The following is a 15,531-nucleotide window of genomic DNA, read 5'->3' as shown; positions in this document are numbered from 1 at the left end:
CTCAAAATGAGACCACACTAATGCTGAATACAGCAGAATCGCCTCTTTTGACCGGATTCTGTCCGGAAGCATAGGAAAGAGGCAGTTGCAATACATAAAATCTGGAAATGGAGAAATGAGACTTCAGTGGGGCTCACTCAGCACCTCTGGAAAGTATACGATCTAGTTTTCTCTCCTTCCACTCGCTGCCCTGGATCCTCCATCAGCTAAAATGTCCTATTTTGTGCTGTTCCACTGGATAATGATACAGAGCTTTATAGGTGAGTCTTCACCTGCTTTTTGTGTGCTTGCACATTAAACAAGAATTTTGCAACATTAAAATCAGCAACAAGCATTTTGTGAAAACAAAACAGTGAAATGGGGTGTAATGGTATACAGAACTTCAACGTTTTATGAACTTACTGAATTAATACTGATCAATAGTTCTTTTTGTTTGGATTTTTTTTTACTTTTAAAGAATGTATATGGTTTCTCTGTGTATGGGTTTGGTTAGTTTCCCTGTCCCCCGAGATGGTCTGATTTCTTTACTTCTGTTAAATGTGTACTGCTGGCTTTTCTTCTTCATCGGTCTGTCCACCTCACTACACAAGCCCAAGCTAGAGAATTGAAATATTGGCAAAATAATGACTGAATATACATGATAAAGAAAGGATTCTCTGAGACTCTGAGGGTTGTCTGCTGCTATGAACTGAGGATGGGAAAGCACAGCTGGAGATTCCTCTGCTTTTACTCCTAAATGTTCAGTTCATCCATCAAAAATCTGAATCCTAAAAGGGGTAGAAGTCAAGGAAGAGTAATGTGGGAGACTGGGTCTTGCAAGTGTGGTGGATATTGGCTACGTATCTGCATGTTTGTTTAGAGACCAGCAATGAAGTTTCCAAACTGCTTGAGGTGGCTCAGGAATGTGGGTTCAGCCGCTTCCAGAGGGACATGAGCTCCTAATGGGAGTTGTGCTTTTAAATCACTCAGGCATTTCAGGAAATTCTGTCTCAGATGACTAAATATTGATTGGTTAACCTCTGCCAGTATGAAATACTCCATATAACATCTACAGTAACTGTGATGTTCTTAAATTGACCTGAGAAGTAGTGGAAAGAATCAGTCAGTAGTGGGATGCTGAGGGGTAAGGGGTGATCCATGCCCTTTTGAGGCACAGTAACACAACCTCCACGGTGTCTGCTGCACAAGTGGAGCTTCTCTTTCCTTACCATATCTTCAGCGTCAAAGTAAACTGGAGGTACTCGCCGCCATTTGGTCTTATTTTCCAAAGCTTTCTTATACACACGGCTACTGAAGGGTGAGAATGGCTTTTTGTTACCTTCCCTTTAACTCAGCTCAGTACCGAGAATGGGCAGACTTGAGACTCAGTGGGCATTTAAATGTTTCTTTCCTGTTTATCAGTCATTTCCTCTGCAGTTTCATCAGAACAGAAACTTCAAGAAGAAATAAAAAACTAGGATTGCTAGGGAAAAGATGCTGACTATCTTGTATAGAGAAGGAAAAATATTCCAGAAATAGATCAAGAAAAAAACCCCATTTTCCAAACAGCTGTCTTGCCTGGAGGACGTATTTGTTTGTCCATCCAATGACCAGTCTGTGGGGGACAAGACCACTACAACAGCAATTATTTGAGTTGCTGCTTAATACCAATTGCCACTGAGGGTTGATTCAAGAGAGACTATATATAAATATGTGTGTGTCTGTATGATCTGAACAATTATGAATGTCCCTTTCTCTTTTGGAAGATATATTAAACATCTTGAGTTCATTTCTCTCTCGCTTGGATTAAGGACTTACAGTGGCAAACTTCGTTGACTTCAGTGGGACTACCCAGGCATAGCTGTTGCTCAGGTTCAGATCTGGATGCCTAGAAGAGTCACTGCCATGGATAAGGGTAGGATTCCTCTCACAGTAAGACTAGGGTGTCACAATATAACAGCCTCAGGAACCTCTTAATGTCAAAAACTTGTTCATTCAGTTCTATTTACTATTACTTTTGGAAAATGTGTCTGTGGAAGAGGCTGCAACTGAAAATGTAGTCATTTAGTCCTTGTAGAGGTTCATACTGTTGAATCAAGGCTGTTGCAGTATTGAAGCTTTCCTTACCAGCCTGCGGTGCAGGCAGATGTGAGGCACATTATCTTCACATAAATTAAAAGAGGATTTGAAACTGCAAACTCCATAACTTTCTAGCACCAACACTGGTGGGAAACTGCACTGGAGACTCCCTGGTGCCTTGTGTCTGTCCTCTTCTTCTTTTTAAGAATTTATTCATTTAATAAGTTCAGGGCTCTGATTCTTTCAAAGAGAAGAGCAGGCAAATCTTCATTTGTTAAAGGGCTGCTTAATGAAACTGCTTTTGTGCTGTGCAGGACTGGGACGAAATAAGAATAGAGATGAGCCCATTTCTCCTTAAGCAGCAGTGACCTTAACTCCAGGAACAGTTCAAGCTGGTCTTGGTTTTGCAGCATCTTTGTTGGGGTGACTTGAAGCTCAGTGACTAACCCCCTGCTCCCTAAGGGGCACTTTCAAGGTCAACTGGATGAACTGTTTTGTTCTGTCATCACTGAAATAGGCTGTTTTGTCTGTTTGTTTTGCTGTAACAAGACAAATGATCCTACCCTTTCCAAGGACTAAAACAAGCAGCCATCTTTCAAAGCCTCATCCTGTATTCAGGAATTCATTTTTTTGGCACATCCTACCTTCATTTCACCGCAACAGCTTCTGCCCTTCACACCATATTGCATGTTGTTTTGTCTGCCTCTACTCTTTTAGCATTTGGAGTTGTGGAAACCTGAATGAGTTGGCTTATCTTGCCAATGGGATAAGCAATAATGAAGCTGAAATGTCATCCCAATAACAAGCCGTGAGGCAGACTGCCACAGACTAAAACCTCACCTGGGGAATAGTCCATTAAAGACAAAACAAAAGAGACATGGACACAGTTGGTAGCATCTGTTTGCTATCTGGGAGTCTTGCCAAAAAGGAAAGTCATTCAAACAGCTGGCAAAATAGAAATGTTTGGCAAACCAGGGCCAAAGCTGGTGATAATAGCAGTGACTGCTGTAAGTCCTCTTTGGGGTAAGCAGGCTGGCCATGAGACGTCAGATCTGAAGGATGATCCTTTTGCTGCAGCAGAGGACTAGCACTGGATGCTCCCCAGGTCTTCAGTTCCTGCTCCACTATATGTAAATGATAACATGGGGAAAAAGGCAACAAGGCAGGAGGACCAACACAGACTATAAGAATGTAAACCAGAAAGTATCTTTTCTGGTATGGAAACCTTTTCTGCATAGTGCCTTTTATGAAGAAGAAATCTCTTTTAGGGCAGGCAATCCAGGAACTGCATAGACAGTTAAGAGGGAGCAATACATATCAAAGGTTCAAACCAGATGCTAAGATGGATATTGGCTCTAAACACAAAGTAAAGCTGTTCGTTAAGAGTAAGAGCACAAGGAAAACATGAATATGTTCTTTTTAATATCAGTATAATGCTAGCAGTTAAAGCTTCTATGTACACAGTACTCTGCAAGGTAAGTGGGCTCCACTTGTCTGCAAGTTGAAAGGGCTTGCTCAGAAACAGAAAAAGCAATGTGCTTTCCTAGAACATAGACAGATCCTGCTCCTCTGCCAGCTTAATTAAGTCCTAATTTCACACATGAATAAGTCTTTTGGACTCTGCTATTGAGACTGTCGGTGGAAGGCAACTGTGACACCATTTCTTTTTTGAAGGAGATGATGGTGGTCTGAGGAAACCAGATGTATTTCACACCAGGTTGCTGAACAACTTTCGGACAGTCTCTTAGGAGAGGAGCAGAGTTCACAAATTCCATTTGCACAGGTCTAGTTTGCACTTGGGCTGCCAATGACAGACCTCAGCTTCACTCACCACGTCTGATGTGGCTGATGTGTTTTGTGAGCAGCCCTCCAGCAGCAAGCCAGTGTCTGTGAGCTCCTGTGGCCTCTAGTGCCCCCAGCCATTAGCTGCTACAGGCTCCAGGGAGATCAGTAGCTGTGGCCTGCCTGCAGGCAGGAGTGTTTCTTTTCCTGATGCCTTGTGTTGCATAGGTAGAGTTACGCATCGGAGGCTGCCAACGCTCATCTTTCCTTGTTCTTCCTTCACAGCACACACCACATCCGAAAGTGTCATTACAGGAGTAATAGGGCAACCTGTTAAGTTGCCTTGCTTCTACCAGGTCACACGACATAAGGACATCTCCGACATGTGCTGGGGCAGAGGTCCATGCCCGAATTCAAAGTGCAATAACAAAGTTTTGCACACCACTAGAAATAGGGTGACTTTCAGGGTCTCTCAGCGATACAGTCTCCGCGGCTATGTTTCCTATGGAGATGTGTCTCTCACGATTGCGAAAGTGCAGTCAGAAGATGCAGGTACATACTGCTGCCGTGTGGAGATCCCGGGTTGGTTCAATGACATCAAACAGAACATTCAGCTGGAGGTGGTCAGAGGTGAGTCTGGGGACCTTCATGGTACAGCCAGTAGGGAGGAACCTCCCACTGGATAGGAGTTTAAAACTGGAGGTTATGTTATGTGTGGGTTTTTTTGTTTGTTGTGGCAAGAAGTGTTTTTCCTAAATTCTATGGGTTCCAAGGGAGGTCTACAACCAGTTGTCAATTTGAATCACATTCAGTGAGCAGTTTTGATGAGAAATTTGTAAGTTTCACACTTTTTTTTGCCTTTCAAATGGAATAATTAATTTCTCATTGTGTAGCTGTATTTCACATTTTAAAGATGATAGAATTAAAAAAGGGATTTATTATTTGAAAAGCCCTTGGAATGAAATTCATTTTTTTTTCATTTGGGGTTCACCCCGATGCCAAAAAGGCTTTAATTTGATTCATGTCATAAGGAGGTTCGTGTGTTTAGAAATTTTGTCTTAGAGGCTGGAAAGACTTTTTCTCCTTCCTGTTATTTTGCTGAGCTGCAGGATAAAGTAAGGGTCTGAAAAGCATTGCAAAGCACAGACAAAAAGATGGTACCCACTTTCCACACTGCAGAAAGACAAATCTTTTTCTGATTTTTATGAGGTGTTCAAATGTATACAGTACTCTTGTATGCCTGTTGTACGTGATATAACAGGAGACTGGGGTGAAAATGCTGCAATCCCATGTCTATTCCTGATTTCACAAAAAAGGACCTGTTGAAGAGATCAGCAAGAAGCTTATAGCTGAAAATCAAGCTCTGAGCTTTTTTTGGTTGGTTGGTTGGTTGGTTTGGGATTTTTTTAGCTTTGGTTTTGTTTCTTTTTATAAGGACATTAAAAAGCAGAATCACAAACTTTGCAAGTTTTTTGATTCTACCACACAAAGTTCTGGCCTTTCCATTTCTTTAAGGAGAGTCAAGGAGGAGGTGTTTGAGATCTACCAAAAAAAAAAAAGGCAAATCTGGGAATTTCTCTGGCTGGGGCATGTTTTCTGTTAATTAAACAACCTTTTAAATAGTGACTCTCCCACTTTAGCAGCAATTTTCATTCATTTCTGGGTTGGCTTTCCTTAGGGTCAGTTGTTGATGTTCTGATCTAGCTTTCCTCTTGGCTATGTTTTCTCCATGCAGCCCCTCCAGTGATAACAACCACCACGAGAAAGGCTCCTGTTTCCCCCAAAGTTTTTAGAGAAACAACTTTTGCTCTCCCAGCAACCTCTGATGATCAAACAACAGCAGAGACGCCTGTCCTCCTGCCAACCACCGTCCCCGAAGCAACACCTGCAACCACCGAGTCTCCAACAGTGACTACACCAGAGACCATTGCTCCACCAACATTTGCTGTGACAGCAGCTATGGTGACAACCAGTGCTCTCCCAGATTTTCCAACTAGTTTCCAAACTGGTGTGACAATTGAATATGAGTATGTGTTCTATTCAGAAGGGTCTGTCACTCTTACTGAAAGCACGACAGGTAACCAGCACCAATCCCTTCTTATTTTCTGTGTAGCAGAGATCTGTGTAAGCCTGACTTATAGAAACTCTCCAGATACTTATATTTGTGTCTGGGAAGTTCTCTCCAAGATGCCTATGGGTATATTTCAGTAAGTTTAAGGAAACACAGGTCAAATGTTGTGGATGATGCCAAACTGGGGTGAATAGCCATGAGAGCAGAGGGTTAGGCTTGCAATGAAAGGAGTTTTAACAGACTGGAGAAATAACAGGATGGAAACCTCATGAATGAACGTTTTTAATGAACAGAAATAAATGCAAAGTCCTGCACCTCGGATGGAATAAGAGAGCCTCACTCAACTATGCACTGATTTTTTTCTTGATTTGGGAAAGACATTTGAAATGGTCTGCTGAAAAGGTTAGTTTAGAGCATGTTCTGCTTGAGCAATAACATCAGTGAGACTTCAAAACATACTTAAAATTGAGTACTTACTTACATTGTCATCTCCTATGAAGGCTGCCTTTATTATTAATACTTAGTTGATCAGAGTCACCTGTTACCATTCTAACCATTCCTTGGTTGCTACTTTATCCACATCAGTGACTTCTTTCCACGGATTGATGTCTGTACACCATCTGTGTCTTTTGTACATTCATTGGGTCTTCTATCACTTGAAGTTCTTTCTGATCTGAACCTCTAAGGACAGCTTTTCTGTACCATCTCTTGTCTTCCAGCCATAACAACTCACCCCACTTAAACTTGTCAACAATTAATTACATCCACAGCTGAACAGTTTAAACATTTAACCGCTGGCAATGCTAGTAAAGTACATCAGTTTTCTGGGTAGCATGAATTGCAGACATGAAAACCAAGGTGCAGAATTTCACCCTTGCAGATGCAGAACTTTGCAAGCAATTCTGAATGCCATATGAAGACCTTCCTAATCAGTGATCCTTATAAGCATTATACTTTTATAAGCATTATATTTTACTATTCTGAGCATTATATTTCACTTTGTTTCAGCAACTACCGAATTCCCAAGCACACTTCTGACTGCAGAGGGAACTAAAAGCACTGACAATTCTCTCATAGTGGAAAAGGCGCCAACTGCAGGTGAGTGAGATAACAGTGCAAGTTCAGAAGTTGCATGTTCAGAGAAATGAAGAAGTTGTCATAAGAAAAAGTACTGACTGTTCTTAAGAGTGTACCAAACATGTACTGATAGCTGCTCATTGCATCTGGAAGGAAGAAGTATCTGGGGTCCACACAGAAACTGTTTGAAATCAGGATGTAACAACAGCTAAGGAAAACATGGTTTTAAGCCTCCAAAGGAAGTAGATTTTGAGTCATTCACTACTGTCAGGTATCTCAGGTCTGAGAGAAGTTAAGAACTGGTCTTTGTCACCATCCAAGCTGAACTCTCAGATATCCGACTTGTCACCATTGTGAGCTCATTATGCTTTCCATTTTAAATCCTCCTTGAGTGTTGAGAGATTTGAGTCTCCCTGAATATATTTAGCCAGATGTGGCTGCAGGCTCAGCTTTCCAGTGCTCAGCATGTGTCCTTGGTCATGATGGAAAGCAGCAGGCAATTACCACAACTATCAGTCAATACTCCAAGAGAAAAGGAACTGGTATACAAATTCATATCGTCATCTGAGACATGAACAAATTTACATGGAGTTTGCACTTTATGTCTCTCAGTCAAGGATAAAAGTAGCATGGATCAAGTTATTCAGGTGTGATAGTCTGCCCACCAGATGCCCTCAAATGAAAACTTAAAAAAAGGAAAGCCAAAAGTCAGGGATGACATGTCATATTTGGCTGTTAAGAGAGTCCCTTTAGTTTCAAATAGTGCCAAGAATCTCTTTATTCTTAAAAATCACAGTATTTGGATTTTTGCAGTTTGTCTTTTGCTAGACCTTGAGACTTTCAGCAGAGTTTAGGAAACTGCTCTTTAATGCCCTTGGAGAGGGCTCTCAGAAGCGACTAAACTGGTCTCTTGAGCATTTGTGAGGGTTTCTCACCTGTCTCACTTGTCATCTTTCTGATACAGTTCTGAATAATGCCTGTATTCTACTATTGTAAATAAGAAGTTTTGCAAAGGGTCTTATCTCTGGGGTTCTGGGGGCAACTGAAGTTGTGATTGTGGGTTAGAAAGAGCCACCACAAAAGCAACAATAGCAGAAAATATATGGTGCTTATGTGAGTCATGTGCAGTCCCACCTGTGCTAAAACTTGTGTCATACTATTTCCGAGAACCAAACTGTCATGTGTGAAAATGGTGCAGCATGATTGAGCACTGTCTAGTAAGAGCCATAAGTCGTCTCCTCTTATTCTGTGAAATAATATACTAAATAGACAAACTTTAGCCTTTTTGTAATGTAAGGGAAGGCTAATTTGTTGCTGGGCTCTGTATTGATGTTAGTATAGTGGCTGGCGGAGAAACCCATGGATGAGAGAACCCTCCACCTCCGAGCACAACTCTAGCCACATAGCTTGGATTAGCTGGGGCAGCTGGTTGCTCCTGACCAGGCTCTGATTCAGTTTCTCTTCTGTCTTCACCTGCTTTTCCACCAGCAACAACCCCAACGGTGCCAAGCACACTTCAGACCCCAAAGAGAATCCTTGCTCCTTTAAGTGTGGAAAGTAAGAAGTAATGCTTGCTCCCATCAGGCAGGCTGGAGCATGATGCCAGAAAGTTTAATTTTGGCTTGTGGGACATGCATGTCAGAGTGAGATGTGTGCTTCTTGTGTATTTGGGGATAGTTCTGCTGAACTTCAATTCTCTTCTCTTCTGAAAGAGGAAAAGAGGAGTGTCATGAAACAGGTGCATGGCAAAATGCAATGTTCAATTGAGGGGTTGGGATTTTTAGCACTTGATAGGGTTTTATTACATACATTTTTTTAGCTGTAGTGTTTAGCCATGATCCATTTTCTACTCCAGTGCAAATTTCTAGCTACAGGTGCATACGAACTACCTGGGCCCTGTCCATGTCTTTGATAAAATGCAAACATGTTATTTGGTACGTGGAGACAAATCAACTCAGCTGATCAGAGCTGAGAAGTTTGGAGGAGATCAGCTCATTCACTGAGTGACATACTCTGAAAAGTAAAAGAAAAGAAAGGAAAATAACCCCCCTTTTTTTTAATAATGGGATTGTTTGTGACCATTTGGTCACCCCCATCATCATGTGACATTGTGGGTGTCTCATGCATGTAAATTTCACTCATATATACGTGCCTCCACAAATGACTCATCTGGTCCCTGGCACATTTTGCTCAGATGAAGGCTGCATGGCTGTTCTGCTGTCAAACCTCTGAAAGCACTGCTCATCATAGTCTTTCTATACACTAGGGCATGACGTAAGGCATAGGAGCTTTCCTGTCGTAGGATGTAAGCTGAGGTTTTGATTCACTCGGTTGAGTGACTCCTGGTTTTAAGATGCCGCTAAACATCGGGTGCTTCCTGTGACAGATCAAGTGCTCCAAATACTTAAATACTTCTGTACTTTGTAACACGAGATCATGATGAGCCAAGGCCCAAACCTAGATTAACTTTTTGTGACTTTAAATTCACTGTAAAAAGTGAGAGAGTAGGATCATGGGATAACAGTAGAATGCTGCAATGAGCATTCATTCTGTTCATCCCAATTTCAAAAGCTTAGAAGTCTAGAACGGAATTGTTCTTAATATCCCTAGAGAGAGAAAAAAAAAAAATGTATCGTCTTTATAGAGATTTCTTAAATTTGTGGTAAGTTATCTGAACATTTAGATGTTTCCTGTGGTTTTTAGTCCTAATGCAGCTACCAGAAATTGCAATCACACATAAATCTGACCCAAGTAAACTGAAGCAGTTCATCCAGTTAGACTTGTACCTTGTTTACTACCTCTGCTTTCTATGACATCTTGTCATGCTTACAGAAGTGAAAACTCGTTCACAGCAGACAAGTTTCTATTGCCTTGCTTCATGAGCTATCCCTGGGAAGCCTCCTCTTCCCTTGATGAAGATTGACATTTCCCATTGGCTGCCTGATATAGCATTTGTGGCTGACACAGATTGTTCCTTTTTATATTGTAATGTGCTTTATTTCCCCTACTCAGGGCCAGATTTTGCCCTCCTCATTCCCCCAGAGTTCATTACTCCTTGACTAAAGCACTGACAACTACAGAAGGCCTCACTTCTTGAGATGACTGTGCCAGTAATAATTTCTATCATCTCTGTTATTTTCAGGGATTTTATCAAGTTCAGATGGCACGGCTGAGAAACATGATGGTAATGGAGCTAAGGTAAAACCTCCTCTAAGTTTCAAGACTGTTTAACTTGAGGCCAGAAGGAAGCAGGACATGTTAGTGATTTTCGATGTATTCACACTAAAGTGACAGTGTTTAGAAAAAGTAGCTCAAACTTCTGTTTAGAAGCTCAGGAGCCATCTATTAATCTTTCCAGTGGATAGAGCCAAAGCCTGTGACCATCCCATCTATCTACCTTGGACACTTCAGAAAAACCGCATTGCCCTGACACCTCTGTAAGAGAGGCAGAGATAGCATCCTCGAGGTGTGACCAGGCAAAAGGCAACTTAGGATGGTTGTTACACTTCTCTGTCTCCAATTAAGAGAAGGATGAGGTTGATTAAGCTCTTTAGACACCTTATTAAGAAGTTCATGTTAAGTGGGATAAATCTGGGCTCAAATGCATCAGAAGATGTATTAAATACTTATCAGGTAATACATGTTGTTTATCATGATCAACCTGGTGTGTCTTCTCCATACTTTATACAGGCAAGCTCAGAAAAACATTGCCAACTCCAGCCCAAAGCAGATATTTAAGAGCCACTAGGGCAACTCACTCCTCCATGAATAGGTCTGGAGTAAACTTGCTTCTAAAGCCTTTTCACTCTTTTTGTCTTCACCCTTCCAGTTTCCCATCTATGTCCTTCTCATTGCCTGTCTCGTTGCGGTGCCCATTATTTTCATATTGGTGCTCTCGTTGTTTCGGAAACGTAAGTAACCCTAAGCACATAATGGGTTAATGTTTCTAATGCTGGCCTAGTGCAAATGTCCTTCTGTATCTCTGTTTAATCTTCTGGTAAATCTGCCATGGCCCCCGTGACAGCGCTCTGTTCATTTTATGGGGGTTGCTGTCCTTACTTCAGGACTGTGTCACCACGAAGAGACCAGGGACCATGAGCTGGTGGGGATGCAGCAGGAGGAAGACTGTGAAAAGAACCTGTTCACTCACTTGTTGCAGGTCTGGCTCATCTTCTTGGCTCTTGCTTTGTAGTAAAGTGGTCCCATAGTTTCCTGGAATTGCTCTTGACAGGCATTGGTGTTACTTAAATCAGAACGAAATCCTTTATTTCCTGCTTAGCCCAAAGAAATTTTGCAACTTTCTATCTTAGCTCCTGAACTCATTTGACAGATTCATTAGAATTACAGATTTCTTTTGCCATTGTGACATTAATATCATTTTGCTTCCAGGTAAACACACAAAGAAGTTTATAATAAAAAGGTAATCCATTTTGTAATTTCCTATTAAAAGTTGCAATGTAATTTTTCTTAGAGGCAGGAAAGCATTGGCCACTGATTGTAATGGGTGTGGTACCGGCTTATGGTGGTGATGACCCAAAGTCGTGTTATGAGCCAGCTTCAGATAACACCAGAAAATCAAACAGTGGTTCCCAGATACTGTTTCTATGTAGCAATGATCCCTTTTGAGCAGTTATTTTGCTGGTTGATCATCAGAACCAGTTATCTCTTCTTTTCTTTAAAATAACCCCACCAGGGTCATGCTCTGGTACTTGATCAAAGAATAAAGCATGTTATGTACTTCCTTAACCTGGGGTCACTACATAACAGTAAGTACCAGCTGCTGAAGTTCTTCAATGCTCTGGAAGGACTCCCTTCTGAATCCCATGGTGGTTACCCTACAGCTGTCATTATAAGATCTGAACAGCCCTTTCCTATCTGTTAGAAGAATGCAAGCAAGGTAAATAATTCTCTCGTAATAAAAAATAGTCACTGCATCATTGAAGTCGGTGGATTCAGTAGCTTCTGGTTTGTTCCAATGGGAATTTGCCAGCGTTACATATAAGACAGGATTTTCTGAAGCAGCAATGTGCTTTTGCCCTATCCATAGTGATCTGTGCTTCTCACTACAGCCGTGGAGCAGCAGAAGACCTTGGAAAAGTTTTCAGTGGTACTGAAGGAGAAAACAACATGTTTTCCCTGTGAAGAGTTCCTACATCATCTGTAGATGCCGTGGAAAATTAAAAGGTTCTGTCTCATGCTACATAGAGAGCTACTTATGAGCCTTCAAAATATCAATGGGTGTAAACCAAAGGCCCAAGCTTCAACTACAGAATTTAAAACCTTTGTGCAAATTATGCTGTATCACCTTTAAAAGTTTGCATACAGAAGCTTCTTTGAGTAGAACACCTATACATTATTCATAGGTGTTTCTGGTATCTGCCTTCTCACTACTACCATGTTACACAACGGAATTTGTTTTTCTCCAATTTTACTAATATTCTTCCTTGAATATAACTTATATTGCAAGGAAAAGAAGAGAGAAAAAAATAATATGAAATGGTGCCTAACTTCAAATTGCCTACAAAAGGAAAAAAGAAAAAAATCCGCAAATACAATTCTTGTTGCTTTTATGTAATCAAGAGAAAAATTAAGCCACAAGAATGCTGCAACTATAAATCAAAAATGCAGATTACTTAAGGGGTACCAGCGCTGCCTGTGATTCAGCATGTTTGAATGACCCTTGGAGACTATGTTAATAAACTTTGTAATTTACTGCTAGCGATTGTATTTATTATGCTACATCCTAAGGCATTTGAACAGGAGTTAGTTATTCCCCAGATGTTGGAATGACTGGTGTGCTGTCTCAGCTCTCCAAAGAAGTACTGCAGCATTTCCAGAGGTGGGAAAATGCCCAGAAGACCAACCTGCAGAGAAATTTTTCTACCCTACCCCCACAAATCTCTATACCACTCATTTGTAAATCTTTGTCTCTCCCATCAATGTGCATAGGGGTTCCCAGTCTTTTGTTTGGAGTTACCTTTTGGTCCTCACAACAATGACCTGCAAAATCCAGCAGCTCTTGTGGTGGAGTCTGCTGGCAATGCAAAACTGCACCTTGCAGCCCCAGGGTGCATTATATAGGGCTCCAGCACTGAGTCACAACTTAGCATTGCTCTGTCTGCCCGTTTATCTTTTAGAGATGTTACAAGTGAGATGCACAACACAAGCACAGCCACATCTTGGATACTTGGCTGTTGCTTCAGGTGCCTGTGTGAGGTGGGTGAAGCCACCTCAGTGTTTCTGAGCAGCAAAGCGTCCTGTGACCTCCATGGAAAGGCTCCGGGAACACTAAAAACAGTGAAGAAAAAGAAGTTTGGCATTCACCTTCTGCTGCTTCTAGTGGGACAGAAGGGTTGTGGGGGAGAAAATAGTTCTGCAGTACTAACCTTGTCTTCTACTCAGCTGGGAAAACTGGAACCTTTGAGTGTCTGTGGGGCAGATATGCAGTGCATGGCAGAACAAAGCCCATCATTTCACCACACTATTTACACCATTTCTGAGGGGGCTTTTGCTTGTGTTTCAGCTCAATTGAGATTTAGGCTTTAAAAAACAGACTGAGTTGGTAATCAGCCTGGGGACATTAACAAAGTGGAGCTGGCCATGGCAGCTGGGGGATCATATATGGGATATGCTGCAGAGCTTTGGTGTATCTTATCAGGGTCCTCACCACTGCTGCAGTAACTATGGGAATGGCATGGGAGAAAGTTCAAGTCCATGACACTGTTATCTCCATTGCCTTGAGTCCACCAGTCTCTCCTATGGCATGTCTGGGCAATGACAAGTTGAAATAAGAGCATATTGTGGGAATAGCATTTGATCAGAAGAAAACATTGTGTGGCAGCTCCGGACTTCCCCGCTAGTCATGCTCAGGGCTACGGTGAGGCTTTTTGACTCTGCAGCATCTTCTCACAGGCCATGGGTTAGTGGGAGGCGAGGAGGTTCCTCTTTGGGGTCCCTCTCAGGCTTGCCTGGGTTCACCATCCGTGGTCTGGCAGTGCTGTGGGAGGCAAAAGAGAGTCTCCAAACAGAGGATGTGGCCTGCAGGGTCCGGGCTGGCTTTGCTCAGCTGAGACCTGTGTCTGTCCCACACTGGTTAATGTGGCTGCCACTGCCTCAATACACAGCATGTGCTAAACCCAGGGACCTGGCACCCAATTCTGCTTCTAAGCATGAATCCAACATGAATATGTAAGAAATAAAAGGGGGAAACCCAGAAAAGCCCCCAAATTTTTGATGTACTCCTTTAAAATAAAGCTTTTTTTTTTTTTTTTTCTTTCTCCCCTCAAGTAAACCTGCTAATTAAGGCAGCAATATCTTGCATCTTCCAATTGGCAAGGCTGGGCCAATCCTTTTGCTCTTATTAATTAGTTCTTCACTAATGACTTCTTCAGAGCAGGGCTGGCTCTTGCTTGGGAAGGTTCTAGCACATTTGCTGTGGTGCTGGCTGGACTTGAAAGCCCTGCTCTGTGGAGCTGCACAAGGGCAGAAGAAATAAGAGCCAACAAAGTGAGTTTGATCTGCTCAGCCATGTGGAAATGCAGCCCAGAAACGCTGTAAGGGAGCTGTAAGTGTAACTTATGTTGCTGAGCATTTTTATTTATCTTTTTATCCACCCCAATTACTGAGACTGAGTTTTGGGTTTAGAGTGGCAATTGGAAGCAAGGACTCTGGGAGGGTTATATTTAAATGAAAATGCATTGGAGTGATTCTTGAGAAGCTGACCCAGGCTGTCAGTATGTTCAGTGAAAGGTGAAAGGAAGCTTTTTAAAATGTAGCTGGAGGAAAAAGAAATGCTGTTTTCCAAAAGCAACAGAAGTCTCAGGATCAAGTTTCTGGGTCTACTGAAGAAAGACTTAATGAAAGCAGCAGGTTTTTAGAAAGAAAAGGCTGTCAGAGACTATGTCGTTGGCATCTGGAAGTGTTGGTCTTTATTTTGAAGACTTTTACCTTGGAAGGCAAAGCAGCAGTGCATTTGAGTAAAGATAAAGCACTGCAGTCAAGAAAAGCCTCCAGTTAAAGCAATACACAGGGTATAAGCTGCAAAGCAGTAATAGGGCCAGTGTTTCAGACTGCAAAAACTGTGACCAAAGGCAGCCTGGCCCCTGGTAGTGCTGTGAGGTTCGTGCTGTTGTGTTGTGGGGTGCAGGTTTCCTCGAGAGTTGCTTTGCTACAACTTTTTGCTGCTTGTTGAACTCACTGAAGCAGGTCTTGCTGCAAAGTCTCCCCATGAACACCTTCACCCTGGCCTCCCATACCTCTTAGAAAATGCCAACAAGCAAAGCCATTTGCTTTATAACTGCTGTGCGTTTCCCCAAAGCTCCGGTCCCCCCAGACCTTGTCTCCTGCCACCTCTCAAACTGACAGCACTAAGACCTGAAATCATGCAGGTTTAATGTCTCTCCACAGTGCTTTGAGCTGCTGAAGTTATTGCAGTGTTTATGGGCTTGTGCTGGGAGCCTGTGGCTAGAGCAAAGCACGTTTTAATTCGTTCAGAGTCCGTCTCAAGCCTAACTGGTGTTATATCTGGGGAGTCTGGCTCTGCT

General features: G+C 42.2%; 1 protein-coding gene across 2 annotated transcripts; it reads left to right on the top strand.

The window, feature by feature from the left end:
* Nucleotides 1–12,704, top strand: LOC115615898 (T-cell immunoglobulin and mucin domain-containing protein 4-like). 2 transcript variants are annotated; one of them, XM_030504607.1, is made up of 9 exons: nt 1–260; nt 4,126–4,470; nt 5,576–5,917; nt 6,920–7,009; nt 10,131–10,186; nt 10,818–10,899; nt 11,053–11,147; nt 11,378–11,408; nt 12,036–12,093. In XM_030504607.1, exons 1-8 carry the CDS (start codon nt 212–214, stop codon nt 11,399–11,401), a joined length of 1,083 nt encoding a protein of 360 aa, XP_030360467.1. In that variant the 5' UTR covers nt 1–211; the 3' UTR covers nt 11,402–11,408; nt 12,036–12,093. The 2 variants fall into 2 exon arrangements, with proteins under 2 accessions (XP_030360467.1, XP_030360466.1); XM_030504606.1 differs by having other exon boundaries at nt 2–260; nt 12,058–12,704.
* The last annotated feature ends 2,827 nt before the right edge of the window (nt 12,705–15,531 follow it).

Source organism: Strigops habroptila, chromosome 12 (assembly GCF_004027225.2).
Source record: "Strigops habroptila isolate Jane chromosome 12, bStrHab1.2.pri, whole genome shotgun sequence".
Classification (NCBI taxonomy): domain Eukaryota; kingdom Metazoa; phylum Chordata; class Aves; order Psittaciformes; family Psittacidae; genus Strigops; species Strigops habroptila.
The sequence above is the reverse complement of the archived record's forward strand: the minus strand, read 5'-3'. Positions and strand labels throughout refer to the sequence as shown.

Excerpts from the sequence above, each read along its gene's own strand:
- LOC115615898 (XM_030504606.1), top strand. The coding sequence starts at position 212 with ATGTCCTATTTTGTGCTGTTCCACTGGATAATGATACAGAGCTTTATA. Across the intron at positions 4,471-5,575 it reads TCAGCTGGAGGTGGTCAGAG|CCCCTCCAGTGATAACAACC; the intron begins GTGAGTCTGGGG and ends TTCTCCATGCAG. Across the intron at positions 11,148-11,377 it reads TGTTCACTCACTTGTTGCAG|GTAAACACACAAAGAAGTTT; the intron begins GTCTGGCTCATC and ends TTTTGCTTCCAG.